Here is a 15,035-nt window from a genome sequence, read left to right on the forward strand (position 1 = left end):
GTATTCTGCAAATGTCTTGAAGTGCTTTACATTACATGGATTATATTTGACTCACGAGCTAGAGGGCTGTTCATGATATTGGACTATTTGTTAAACCAAATGAGATGAATTTGACCACCTTGCCATACCTGTTGAGTGGTCTGATGGAACACGAAGGTTGCTGTCATTTCTTACTGTTGTTACTGTTGTTGTTGTTGTTGTTTGTCTTTATCAGAAAAGGTGTATTTTGATGTTTCACTGGCACCGGCAGCTTGGTGGTTTACTTTGTCCTGTTGAATCAAGGTGTGTGTGTGTGTGTGTGTGTGTGTGTGTGTGTGTGTGTGTGTGTGTGTGTGTGTGTGTGTGTGTGTGTGTGTGTGTGTGTGTGTGTGAGAGAGAGAGAGAGAGACAGTGTGTGAGTGTGCCCATGGGAAATGGTGCAAGGATGTGGTTATTTTTGTTTGTTCGTTTCTTAGCGGTCAACATTTTTGCTACTGTCTTTTTTTTCATCATTATTTCTTTAATAAGTAATTTATTGTTATAAATATTACTACACCAACATATTTGAATTTTGACTAGCAGAGTGCCAGGCTCACTATGAACTTGTGGAAAAAAGGGATATACTTGTTATTCAAAAATTCAGGTTTGTAAGTAAACTAATAAACTTGGTTGTTCAAAGGACTGTGGCTTGGGTGCGTGTGTTTTATATGGACGATTAAACACTGTTGATGTTTTAGCTCCACAGCCAATCAAGCTATATACAGTACCCCTTCATTATTTTCCCATTCACGGTCTGCAGTATGCACAAGTTGAACCCCCATCCACACGAGAATGCCGAAAAACGATCAAGTTTGAGAGAAAGGAAGAGAAGTTGGAGGACCATGAAGAGCTGTCAGCTGAATTTGCCACCTGTCAGGTCAGACAGCAGGCAAGGGCCCCTTCTCAACCTCTCTCCTCTGTCCTCCGGCTCGTTCCCACTGATCTAGATAAAGAATGATGGGGCGGCAACAATGGGATAGTCTATCCAGTGTTCTTTATAGATCAGTGGGAATGAGCTGGAGGACCGAGGAAGGAAGGAAGGAAGGAAGGAAGGAAGGGAGGATGGATAAAAAGACGAATGAGAAGAGCCCAAGATGTTTTCTGGCCTATACCACAACTCTGAGATTAATCAATTGATTAATTGCCAATTGTGACTTCCAACAATTACAGAAATGACTTACTGAGGGACTGGAGGTGCCTCTCAACATGCCTCCTCGATCCTCGATGCTCGATCCTCGAGGGGCGTTCCCACTGATCTATAACTGACACTGGATAGACTATCCCATTGTTTTCGCCCCATCATTCTTTATGTAGATCAGTGAGGATTGAGGCCCGAGGAGCGAGGGTCGAGGGAGGACATATAAAAGCCCAAATGAGAGGCACCCTGGGTAGTCGACTTACCAAGTGGGCAGTGTGACATCACACACCTCACCTCCCTATCAGTGGTTCATATAGAATGATGTAACGACTATTTTGGTAGTACTTTTAAAGCAAAAGAATGAAACGACAACTAACTCTTTGCTCAAAAGAATTTGTAATATGATTGTGTGTACACAAAAACTTCAATATAGCCCTCAAAGTGGCATACAAAGACAGTACTAGAGCTTTTCTGTAGTTGCTTGGGCGCAACTCTTCTCTTCTCTTGAAATTTTGAAACATATGCACTGTCTCGCAATCAATGCCCTCCACACACAATAATGTGTAACTTTTGTAGCTTTGAAGAGAAAATATGCTGCCTTGCCCACTGTTCATTGGAAATTTACAGTGAAGACTGTCATATTGGCAACATGGTTTGACTATCTTGACATAAACAGTGGCATCATGACTTGCCATTTTAACTGCACTGACCATTTCAATGGCATAAATATTTGCTTTTAATGCATAAACTAACCATTTTGAGCACCACTATGCGGTGCAGTTTGCACCAAGCGCGTAGCGCTCTATGATCTTTGGTTTGCACTAATTGTTCTGAGACTGAAGAGTTCAGTGCGCTCATAGGGTGAAATAATTCCAGCGTGTCCTGCTGTGCTTGGACATGGTGTGGGGTAGGCTACCCTCTGGTGGTCAACGTTGTGCATTACAATACATTATCCCTTACTTCATCGATGGCAGAGACGGGAGGCAGAAGTAAATGTAATGCTTTTCTAATTTCTGGCCAGATGATGGCAATGTTGCCATATCAGAGGAAAGTAGCGTAGCCTACCCTATTTAGGAGTTCTCTGGATTAACCCGTCAACGAGATTTGAAATGAACTGGCACTCTGTTGGAGATACAAGTGCTCTCACGCCCTTACCCCCCCCCCCCCCCCCCACCACCACCACCCATAACAAAGTTGAAAGGATAACAATAATAATAATTAAAAAAAAACCCTTATGAATATGCTCTAACCTACGGATGCACATCTGGTGTGCGTGGGCCAGGAGACGACAGGCGATTTAATAATCACCACTACTGCTCTTACGCATCCATGGTGGATCAACGAACACACAAAGAACATCAGAGAGGGGGGCACTTCAGCGTGAAGAGGGGGCCGCTGAGATCACCATTCATCCGCCCAGCCAGCCAGCCGTATTCAGGAGAGGTTTCATCACCATCACGGGAAAACAATTTGATACCCTCATTTTGGTCATTTTCCCGTGCATAGGCTACCCTAAAAGAGGAGCATTAAAACCAATCCGTCGTCAGCGGCACAGGGATCAGTGGTATAGGCTATTACGGTAATCTAACCTTAACTTGCTTGGGAGTTCTTTGGAAGAGACCGTCACTGCTAACTCCTGAGGCCCCTCTCATCCTTTGAATGAAATATAATGCGCTTGTGACACAGAGGTGCAGCTGCTGTGTCCTCAGAACAAAAGACATCAGCCTTGGCTTTGAATAAGCCTCATCTCTCTTATCCCTCATCCTCCAAAGACACCTGTGTGTCACAAGGTCAGCTCGTATCTGTAAAAAACCCTCCCCCTGGCCTGTTGAACATTATCTTTGCACCATTGCAATGGTAATAGTATTTATGCAAATAAAATGAGCGAGGGTGAAATTAACCGCTGAACTGTGGCAGGGCATTCATTAAGCATTGAATAGCCTACTGGTCGTGATGGATTTAAGGACCATGTGAGAGTCATGCAAATGTATCTTTCTATGGCTTTAGAAGTGCAAATATAGAGGGCTAGTCAGATATGGAATGTGTCCACCGCCGCCATTAGCTGCATGGAGTATTTATAATGAACATCTCTGCTTCGAATGATTAACTCGTGGTTTCATGTATTATTTCTCCATCTTCAGCAATCACTCCAATCCTCCGACGACCTCTCCGTGATTTATCCAATTTCTTTCACTCAGGCTACTGTGCTGACTGGGTGGAATCCAACATATCAGTGAATAATCTGAGATAAATGATAGTTAAACAATTTAATAAGTCACACGTTTCAACATTTAGATCTTTTTTTATTGTACAATTCATTTTGCACCTACTGTAGCCCCACACTCATGAACCATGATGGTGATGGGCTGGCCTAGCCCTAGATAGTTCTCAAAGTCTGGGGTAGGCCACATTATTTGGGAATAGAGACATGAAAGGATGGGTGCGATCGATCGGCCAGATTGAGATGGGAAATGTAACATGGAACCAAAATGTAAATATAATATTTATTTAATGTTACCGTTATTCCAGGGGTCAGGTGGGGCCCCACCTCCAAAGAGGGGAATGACAGAACAAGTTTGAGAACCACTGCTCTATTCTGGCACCTCGAGACCAGAGGCAGACATCACAGCTCTAAAAAGTAAAAGTCCTGCCTTATATTCTTTCTACCTGTGCACTTAACACTGGAGGCACTAATTATCTGATCTACCTGGTTGCTAATTACTCCACTGACGACTCACAAAAAGTTAGGGATATCCGGCTTTTGGGAAAATTCATGGAAAATGTAAAAAGTTCAAGCTACAGTGGTATTGTATCATGAAAGTAGGGCATTTAAGTAGCCTAGAGGCATGCAATGATGATTTCCTCATCTTAGTTTATTGAAACAAAGGCCAACAATTTTTCTCAAAAGCTGAGTATATGTATGATCTCCTGGTTTACTAAATGGGTGGGATCAAATACTTTTGACTTTTCTGACCCTGGGATGTCCGCCTCTGGAGACAACCCTCCTACTCCTACCCCACTGGCCCGCGAGCACACTAAGGGCTGAGGGGATAAAGGACCAATCAGAGTAGGGTACCCAAGGGAGAAGGAGCCACCGTTGTGTGGTTTGTGTAAACAACCCAACGTAATTATCCTGCAGAGCAACAATTTAAAACTTCAAAAGCCTCCTACATTCTGCATGAAGATGTTTGATTTTGCATTTGATCTGCTGGTCTTGTTTGTTTTGCCATTGTGTTGCTGATGTGGGTTTTCCTCTGAAGGTGTGTGTGTGTGTGTGTGTGTGTGTGTGTGTGTGTGTGTGTGTGTGTGTGCGCGCTTTTGGCCGGCCTTCCTGCTTTGTGCTCGTTTGGTCTGAGGACTGTAAACAGCAGCTCATCAGTAGCCGTGCGCTCCAAGGCCCCACTCCCCTAAGATGTTGTAACTGAAAAAAAAGGTCTGTATTTTGGAAGAAAATTACAGCTTTTAAAGGGCCAACACTCTCTCTCACACACGAGCACACACACACACACACACACACTCTCCCTCTGTCTCACACACAAACATGCACACACTCTCTCTCCTGCGAACACACACACGTGTCCACATACCCTCTCTCTCTCTCTGTCTCACACACACATACACACACAAACACGCACACACACTCTCTCTCTCTCTCTCTCACGAACACACACAAACACACACACACACACACACACACACGTGTTCACATACACTCTCTCTCTCTGTCTCACATACATACTGTACACAAACACACACTCTCTCTCTCTCACACACACACACACACACACACACACACACACACACACACAAAATAAAACTCACATTTTCCTCTTGGGGTTGAATAGGCTTTTGTCAATAGAAGTGTGGATGGTGTGCCATACAATGGCAAGTGATCCCAGCAGGAGAGCGGCACAGTGCACAGTGATTGCATATTGTCCTTCTGCAAAGTGTGCGGTCGTGCGCGGGGTCGAAAAGGTCGCCGATAAATCGCACGTTATCGAAAAACGATGCCCGCCCCTCGCGCCTCCAAAAGCGCTGTTGACAGCGTCACTATGGGCTAAATTGTTGGATGACAGAAAAGATGATTTTCTATTGTGAGTAGGAATAATGCATCTGAAATCCGCAGATTAGCATCCTACATGCTACATATGCTACTCCACTTCAATCTGCTATGAATGCTGGTTGTGGTATGTGGCAGTTGAGATCTGTATGCCTAGGAGACACCCACTAGCATCGCACCGAAAGTGTTGCTTACTGCTAAGGGCCACTCAGCCCAGTCCAGTCTTTCATGTCAGTTTCCAGCGTGTCAGCGCTCTCGTAAGATTGTGGGGGAGAATCAGGCACATTTGGCAGAAACAGAGAATGTAGGTCATCGGAATTTGCGAGCGAGCGAGCGAGGATCTCTATTTCACTGTGTTTTCCCCCTCTTTGATTTGATTTCACGGTGTTGCAGGGGACTCTCAGAGGTTGTGCGTCGTCTGAGGTGATTTGTTCGGACTTGTTCGTGTCGCCCGGGAGAGGATGCCTGTTGAGTAAGAGGCTGGATGTTAACAGCCACGCGGCCTCCAATTACATTACAGCAGTCCCGGTTCTGACCATGTCGATAACCTTTGATTTTGACACTCGGGTAGTGTGGCAATTTTCCAAATCACCATGCTCAATCCTGGACAGCCCTCTGCAATTTACCTCAGGTGCACAAGCACAAGCAGAAGTCCATCTCTGCACATCGAATGGACAGAAAACACACATGATGAAGAGGGAAAAAAACATTGCCAAACGCGCACGCAAATAGGCTACAGACACACACACACACGCACGCGCAGGCGGGCAGGCGTCAGTGTAGGTGTCCGAGGTGGCATGGCACGTGGCAGTGCTTTTAACATAAATGTCAGGACGGGCGGAGGAGTGCGGGCACGCGTGCGGGCACGGCTGCACGGGAGCTCGTGCCATGTCGTGCGCAGCAGGACGAACCGTTCCGCTGTTGATAATTGCGTTCCGCACATCCGCTAGAAAAGGGCCTGCCTCGTTCGTTAAAAGCTTTATAATTACTAGTCTGGGGACACTGTGTGCGGAGAAGGTGTTACGAAGATCACTGATGCGTCGGGATATCTCTCTGTATCCACCGCTTCCAGATGGTGAAGTCCGTGTTTGTATCCGTCGCTCATGTGCTCAGCGTCTCTGGAGCCGTAACTTATATGGTAAAGAGCCACTTGTGGCTGCAGCAGTGCTGTAAAACGATTGTGTGTGTGTGTGTGTGAGTGTGTGTGGGTGGAAATGGCCAGCTTCTTCTGCAAGTGCCAGTGGCATTATCACCCCCATTTCATGTGTCCGCGTCTCTTGGAGACTGTCATGCTGAATATGAAATGGGGAGAATCTCGGAGGGCGCTTTCTGATTTGTTTTCTCTCATTCGAAAGTGCACTGCACTCGTACACCAGGGAGAGAAAGGAGGGCGGCTGGATAAATCGTGTCTAGTGAAAAAATGATTTTGGAGTCGGAGCACTTTCGGTACTCGGGCAGAGCGGTATAACGCAACATATCGTATCTCTGGCAGCAACTCGAGGAAGATCAAAGTTGCAATCACACCTATTGATTCCCCCCCCCCCCCCCCCCCCTCTCTCCTATACAGCAGGTGATAATTTGTGCTAGTTTCGCATTGTATGCTATTCGGATGGAACGCTGCTGTATAATGATAATAATTAGCATCCTGTTGTGATCGAGAGACAAAAAGTGTACTCTCTGCACAAGTTAGGTGGAAACTTTTAACGAGGCCTTTTTGCCTTGTGGTCTCATTAGCCACCAGTATTAGTGTGCTGAGTTGGATGGATCTTGTGAAAATGTTCTCCGTGTTTTTTTTTTGTTGTTGTTTTTTCTCACTCCTGTGTGTAATCAGATCCAATGGCCTGTACTAGCCTACGTGTTTTGCTTCTAAGCAGGCACCGGGTGGCTCGCCAACCTTTGGATATCGGTAATGGTGTTCACAGAGGTCATTAATCCAACCGGCCGCTGTACCATTTCATCACACTGACACTGATCGTCTTTGACACGCGAAATGTGACAAGAAATTGAAAAACGTCCTCTCTCCGCGGCCCCAGCCGCTATCCACGTCAGCACTGTTATATTCAGGTAATTGACCAAACAACAAACAGCTCCTCTGAGACAGGCACATGAGCAGGCCACTGTTTTTTCTTTTTTTTTGTTATCTATTATTATTTTATTTTTCAAAACTCAATCTCATTTGCATTTCCAGTGCGCTGGTCTGGTGTGGAGAGCCACAAGTCTAGTCGCTAGCTAGCTCACTTCAGTTGTGTTCCATCCATGCGAGAGACATGACAATATACTTATAAAGAGGACAGTCATGCCATCTCTGGTAGTCATCAACGCACAGCCGAGGATAAAAACAAAACAATTTATTTCCAGTTTATCAGCGATTTAATGTCATCACTCCCGTTGGCATTTCACTCCAGTGGCTAAGAGGTAATTGTTTGTGAAAGGCAATTAGAGGAAGTGTCATCGCATAATCGAGGGGATCGAGGGATAGAACTAGCCAGCGACAAAGCAACCATTTCGCCTGTTCTCATCGCTGTTGAAGGATGGGAACAGAACACAGGTGTGGGTGCTGAGGAAATTAAAAAATCAAAGCTCCAGTTTCTCGGGCTCCCTGTTCATCTCCCTCTGCAGCGATGCAACTCTACCTCCTCACTCACCGCGTTTTCCGCTCATGTTAAGATCTCTGCTGGCAGACAGTGCTCCACTTCCCGCATAATCATATGAAATATATATAAAGACAAGCGAACCCTTCCTGAGATAAACAACCAGGCAGCTGCACCTTATGTGGCGAGAGGAACATGTCGACATAATGGTATCATATTCCCTGAGACGCTACAGGAGCTCCCATTTGGCTGCGTAGGATATTGGCGATTTCAAAAGAGCTTCATTGGGTTGAAAAAGACCCTGTGGGGTGGAAATTGCTTGTTTCCTTTCATTTGAACTCTGTGAGCTACTAGAGACATTGTATTTTGTTTTAACCTTGCAGTATACCTGCACTTGTCCTAAATATACTGTAGGTGGAATGTGCACGCAACCACTCTACCAGACTTTATGAACATCATTCTCCCATGTCCACATCCATTGAAGTGAGCCTGAGGAAGAGTCACATTCTTCTCCATTGGCCTCAGTGAATGTTGCCCCTCGCCAAGATGGCGGCGCTATTTACGTACACTCTGGGGCCCAAATGCAGCTTTTTAATATCAATGAATCTAACCACTGAGTGCCACCGCTAGTGTTGGGGAGTAACGCATTACATGTAATTGAGTTACGTAATTTAATTACAAAATAAATGTAACAGTAATGTATTACAATTACTGTAGAAAAATGTGTTATTCAATTACAGGTACTTTTGAAATTTTTCAAAATTACAATTTGAATTACATCTCAATAATGTCAGCAAAACCTTGCAAAGAATATTGTATGTAAAAATAACTGTTTCCCTCCACAGCCATAGTTTGATACGGGACCTTCTGATAGGCTCTATCACGTCTACAGAGCCATCAGCGTAGGCCTACATGCCTGACTGTAAACGTGTTATGATTATCATTATATTATCCTCACAAAAAAATGTGATGCTAATTCATGTATTGAATGCCCTTGCTGCCTTGTGCGCTTGTACAGAACTGCTCGGCAGCCTGTAGACCAAGGCCGAAATCTTCGCATGGATTTGGGGACTATATATATCATTAAAAAATCGAAAAAGTAATCAAAAAGTAATCAAAAGTAATTAGTTACGTTACTCAGAAAAAGTAATTCAAGTAGTTACACTACTATTACATTTTAAACAGGGTAACTTTTAACTGTAACACATTACATTTCTAAAGTAACCTTCCCAACACTGGCCACCGCAATGGCTACCCACTGCTCCAGGTTTGTGTGTGATAACTGCTCTGTGTGTGTGTGTGTGTGTGTTCACACAGAAAGAAAGATAGTATCCATCTATCTATCTACCTATCCTCCTCAGCCTTGATGAGCCCAGAGGGAGGTCGGTTTAGAGTGCCTCCACAGCTGTAGGCTCACAATGGTCAGCGCATCAGCAGATTTCCAGGTTTGAGTATGATCACTGCTCAATGGTGTGTGTGTGTGTGTGTGTGTGTGTGTGTGTGTGTGTGTGTGTGTGTGTGTGTGTGTTTGAGTGTGTAGGCTCACAATGGCCAGCTGCAAGCTGCAGATTTCCTATTGTTCGCTATGGTCGGCGGCAGAACAGTTGGAGTGGAAGCATTCATCGCTCGATGGCGTTTTGAGCCCCCAACATCATCTTCTAGGCAGCACTGCCACAGTTGACTAAAGGCACTTAATCCTAACCCTGACTTTAACCCTAACCTTAACCCATGCCTAACCCTAGCGCCTTCCAGGCAGTGCTGCCTTGAAGACAACGTTGGGGGCTCAGAACACCAAGGAACACTAGGCTCAGACATTTTGAGTTTTGAACTTGTGTTCAACTTTAAGAAGTCTAACACGAGGCTCCTCGATTGTCAATTTAGGCAACAGAGCGTACACTGTTTGTGTAACTTAAGAACGACATATAACTTCAATCTTGAACTATGGTCTGGGTGGTGCGTTACGCTTCGGTGCTGCTGCTTGGTTATATGGAACGTGATCCCCACCTAAGAGGCTTTTTCTTGTTTTTTACCCTTTCATTCTCAGCCAGCTAGAGACCTGTAACCACACCAGGAGAAGTGACCACAGGGCCTCTGGGGAAGGAAGCATCAGACAGTCTTTCTGAATTTAATGACTACAAACATTTCAGAAGAGACTAAATGAACTGAACTGAAAGGAATAAAACCGCAGTGGAACGTCTCAGGAGCCGGGCATCCTTTGGCGGCAAAGAAGTAAACTCCAGTTCTCCTGGGGGATCTGTCAGGTGCCATAATATCTCCGTTGGGTATGTGTTAACAAACACACACACACACACACTCTCGTACTTGCTCTATCCTCTTTTGCTTAATTTTGAGTAAATCGTTTGACTAGGTGGATGAGTAGCTTTGCACAAATATTAGGTGCAATGCAAAATTATACCCACCTCAGCCCCACCGCCTCCACCACTACCACCACTTCTCGTCTTTCTCAGTTGGGGATGCATGCACAGATGACCGAGGCTATGTCTCAAACTGCCTACTTGCACACTACACTAACCATCGAAGAGTGGGCACAACGCAAGTAAGCAGTGTACTGACAAAAGTGTGCGTTTTGAGACACAGCTTGAGACTCCTCTCAGTTGTGAATATTCGGACATGATTATGGTTATGGTTATGCTATTTGGCAGACGCCTTTGTTCAAAGCGACATACAAATAAAGCAATACTATAATCAATTTAATGTGAACAAATGAACAAACTGGTCAAACTAAGCAATTCAGATCCAACTTGAGTCCTGCCAGTCACTCATTTCTCGTTTCAGAACCACAGACATGCTCATCTGCTATCTATGTGCTCGAGCCACATTAGCAAGTCTTACTGGTGAACATCCACTCATAGAAACCGTATGATAACATGGCTCGACACGGCGGCCTTGAGACACTCCAGTCGACTGTGCCACAGATGCAGCTGGACCCGGTTTAGTTGTGGGCTGGAATCGTTCTCCAGAACTAGCCCTGTCCGTCTATTTACGGATCCATAAGGAGAAATTACATCAGTAAAGGCTGCGTTTAGAACAAACACTCAACTCTGCTGTAACGGCAGATGACACGACAGCTGATTATCGCAGCTTCGTCAAGTGGACATGTTCCATTTTGAGTCCAGGATCGTTTATGTAATGGACGAGAAGACGTGTTTATGTAAGAGATCAAAGGGTTCGCTTTTATATGTTTGCTGTCTGGATACACACAGTCAGTGCAAGCTGTGTATGTTGTTTTTTTCCTGTCTCCTTTTGTGGTTAGGAAATGATCAGGATATGTCAGTAATGGAAGTCTATTTTTGCAATTTGCATAGAAATTATTACCAAGTAAGTTTAGTCAAACAGTCATTTATTTTGTTTAACAACAAGACAAAGTACAAACATATGCAAGATGTACACTCAAAATACAAAAAAGAACACTGCTGTACAATATTTATTTTGGCAGTGAAATGTTTCTGGAGCAAAAACATTTAAAAATATAATTTAAAGACTAATCCCTGTGTCGAGTGACATCTGTGCACAATATTAAATAAACAAACATATAAAATAAACATACACATATAAAATATTAAATTAACACACAATATTCAATTTACACAGACAGAAGGTGGTGATGATGATGATGATGATGATGATGGCCATGGGCAGCACACACACACACACACAGACCACACGGCCGTGGACATGTTACCACACAGTGTGGCGTCACTGGGAAATTACACAGGGTGCGCAACTGAAGCGCTCCATTCTTGACGCATTTTAAAATTTAAAATCTATTTTTCCGACCGTACACACCGTTATCACATCTGGTGGAGCTACAGTACTTCCAATGATTACAGTGGAAGCTAATTGTTGCAGCAGACGCAACGCAAGTGAAACGCTTCAATTACGCGCCTGGGGGGTATTCCAAGTACGTGGTTTAGTGACAAACCTGGGTAAGTTACTTGGAATTCCCCCCCCCTGGTATAGCTCCCCTGTCAGGAATATGACACATGCTTGGATCACAACGCAATCGGTCACGAAGAGGTGGAAACAGCACGCTAGCCCTCATTGAAACTTCCACAGAGTCATGAACATGGATATCTACATGACAAGGCAAGGCATCCGAATCCATACAATCACGCTCTTCTTTATATCTACAATCAGTAATGCACTTCAGCCATTTTGTTGTCTTGTTTTGTTTTTTGTTTTGTTTTTGTGCTGCATTTCTTGTTTGTGCTTTCTGACTTGTGCCAACCTGAACACATGCCCCCTCCACAGTTGGCACTGCCAGGGAGCGATGCCCTGACGGTGCCAGGCTCAGGAAAGAGAGGGTGTGTGTGTGTGTGTGTGTGTGTGTGTGTGTGTGTGTGTGTGTGTGTGTGTGTGTGTGTGTGAGTGTGTGCACTTGTACTTGTTTGTCTGGGTTTATGTGTGTGTGTGTGTGTGTGTGTGTGTGTGTGTGCACTTGTACTTGTTTGTCTGGGTTTATGTGTGTGTGTGTTTGAGGGAGAGAGTGAGAAAGAGAGACAGAGAAAGGTCTCCTGATGTAGTTGTTTCAATTCCAGTCTGAAGTTGATTGTCTCCAGGCACAGCAGAGGTGCTAAACAGGCAGCCGGGAAATGTCCCCCCGATGGCCACTCCTGTCGCTACACACACACCCCTGCGGCTACAGAGACTCCTCCACGTCCTCGGCCCGTGTCGGGTAGACCGCCGCCGCGGTCGCCCCGGTGACGCTGGTTGCCACGACGGCGGCGGCCGCGGAGGCCGCGGGCGAGGACTCCTTCAGCGAGATGTCGTCCACCTGCTTGGTGCTGTCCTCGGGCTCCTCGGGGATGGACGGCGGCAGGCTCTCGATGTCCGAGCTGCTGAAGACGTAGCCGGGCAGCGTGGCGTGGGCGCCCAGCACGCAGGTGCCACTGGTGCTCAGGTACACGCGGCTGGAGAAGAGCGCCGTGCTGCGGGACACGGAGGGCAGCTGCGACTGGCTGCCCGTGCTGTTGTTCAGGCTGGTCAGCACCGAGCCGTAGCGGTAGTTGGCGCACACCACCGGGTCCTTCCAGTCGAACGCCAGGTTCCAGCGCGTCCACATCTTGCGGATCTCTGTCTGGACCTGTGGAGGATTGAACAGGAGACAAGATCAGGGATCTGTGTGGACACATTTTGGTAGTTACACTCAGAAAAACACTTACTACACTTAGAAAAAATGGTGCTGTATTCATGCTGCCCTACAAAGCAAAAGGCAGTACTGTAACTGCATTTTTGGTCAATTTTTTTTTTTTTTTTCATTTTCATGACATTAAAGTTGTTATGAAGATTGCTATTTACCAAAAATAAGTTAATGTCAAGTAGCACAACTTCCACATGTCCAAAAATTCAGTTTGCACTCTGCGTAGTTACTGCCTTTTTGCTTTGTAGGGCAACATGGGTTTCATCAGGTACCTTTCCACAGGTGTGTTAATCAATCACTTGTCTGCACGCTGTCTGCATTCATAATCTACTGAAGGTGCTTGAGTTTATACACCTGCCAGTTTATAAACCCAGGAATAGAACCAAGAATAGTTCTATTGCATGCATCATACTGTATATGGCACCCCTAAATGGTTCTTTAACCCATTTTGAAGGGTCCATCAAAGGAACCCCCAAGGTTCTATATAACACCCCAAGAACCCTTTTTTTCCAAGAGCATTGGGGTGACACTAACTACCTAATGCTGCATGCACTCCAGATGCAATAGTTAGCTACACAAAAGTTACTAGTTGTTAATGACGAGTAACTCTGGAGTCTCCAAATTGCATTCCAGGCCAAGGCGATCTAGTCTGGCTTTAAAGTCAGAACTGGGGTGTGTTTCCCAAAACCACAGTTGCTAATCTGTTAGCAACTTAGTTGGTTATCAATGGGAAATTGCATTGCAACAAACAAAAGTTGCTAAAGTTGTTAGCTGCTAACTAACTTTTTGGAAACGCACCCCTGAAGTCTGACCTCTGACTTCGGAGTTGTCTGAAATGTGTCATAATGTAATTTCAGAATGGTAAAAAGCTGACTGGTAAACCAGCTGACTAGTAAACAAGCTAACTGGTAAAAGCTTCAGATGAAGACCTCTCTCTCTCTCTCTCTCTCTCTCTCTCTCTCTCTCTCTCTCTCTCTCTCTCATGTCACCTGTGTGTGTGAAACCGTGGATACATGCCAGTACATCAGGAGAAAACGGAACTCTGGAGCTTGCCAAGAGACAACTAAAGAAATCCGGCAGGTAAGTGACCATGCCTTGAAACTTTGCCTAGCACACACACACACACACAAATTCAAGAATGTAAGCTCCACCACACCAAATGGATAATGCATAGGATTTAGTTACAAGCTTCTGTTTGAGTTACAATTAGGAAAGGTCTTGAATCAACACTTTTAACGAAAGCCCTAGACAGTGTTAAGAGGTTCACCTTTAGTGACTACAGCTTAGGCGTTTCTTTGTTCCTTTCAGTACGGAGGTAAACAGTAATTCTTTCCCAAACAGGTTTTTCACCAGGTGGCTGTGGAGTCCTTTTTTTTTTATGTGTGCTGAGATTGTGTTTTCCTGTTCTAAGCAAATTCTACCATAAGCTTGTTCATGCTATTACAACATGGCGCACAAACAGCAGTAATCCTATCATTCATTATCCCCAAAGAAAGCCCTGAAAATGTGTTACAAAGTGATACAGTGTTCCGCAGTCTGAGCCCCGATAAAGCTCTAAAAGAGAGGTGACACACATTATACTGTGAATATTGTTATTGTTTTAGTGTTTGGGAACAGAAATATGAACAAACAAACAAACAAACAAACACAGAGGCTTGTGTGCGGGACGCCGTTTTATTTTGTTGTTGTTGTTAGACTCTGAACATCTGAGTGTACCTCACAGAGTGCTTAGCGGATGCCTTGAGGCTTAGATTTTCAGACATAACATTTTCAAGGAGGGTTGGTGACAACTGCTACCGCTCTCTGACGTGCTTGAGTTACCCCAGTTTAGATTCTCACCTTTTGGAATCATACAGAAGCACTCTTTTACCCCTGGACCAATAAAGGAGCACTTTTTTACCCCAATAAAGGAGCACTTTTATAATTATGATTATTATTGTTATTATTTTTTATAAGCACTTTTGTAACCTTGAGTCCCTTTAGTGTAGCTGTTTATAACCTCCCGTGTTTTCTTTTCTAACTATTTTCTCCTCATAACTGAATCCATTTTCTGGCTGGCCTCTGGAC

The 15,035-nt window shown here is 44.8% G+C and overlaps 2 protein-coding genes across 2 annotated transcripts in view; one reads left to right on the forward strand and one right to left on the reverse strand.

Moving 5' to 3' along the window:
• Positions 1–660, forward strand: part of mrasb (muscle RAS oncogene homolog b) — a 14,931-nt gene extending 14,271 nt beyond the window's left edge. Inside the window, exon 6 of the mRNA XM_062527777.1 lies at positions 1–660. This exon is cut by the window's left edge and continues 1,954 nt beyond it. The gene's annotated coding sequence lies outside the window, so the exon portion shown is untranslated.
• An 11,807-nt stretch (positions 661–12,467) lies between these two features.
• pth2rb (parathyroid hormone 2 receptor b) overlaps positions 12,468–15,035 on the reverse strand; it is a 38,416-nt gene continuing 35,848 nt past the window's right edge. Inside the window, exon 13 of the mRNA XM_062527572.1 lies at positions 12,468–12,911. Within this exon, the coding sequence (XP_062383556.1) occupies positions 12,468–12,911 (444 nt within the window). The remainder of the gene's footprint in view (positions 12,912–15,035) is intronic.

This window comes from Sardina pilchardus, chromosome 23 (genome assembly GCF_963854185.1).
Source record: "Sardina pilchardus chromosome 23, fSarPil1.1, whole genome shotgun sequence".
NCBI classification, from domain to species: Eukaryota; Metazoa; Chordata; class Actinopteri; order Clupeiformes; family Clupeidae; genus Sardina; species Sardina pilchardus.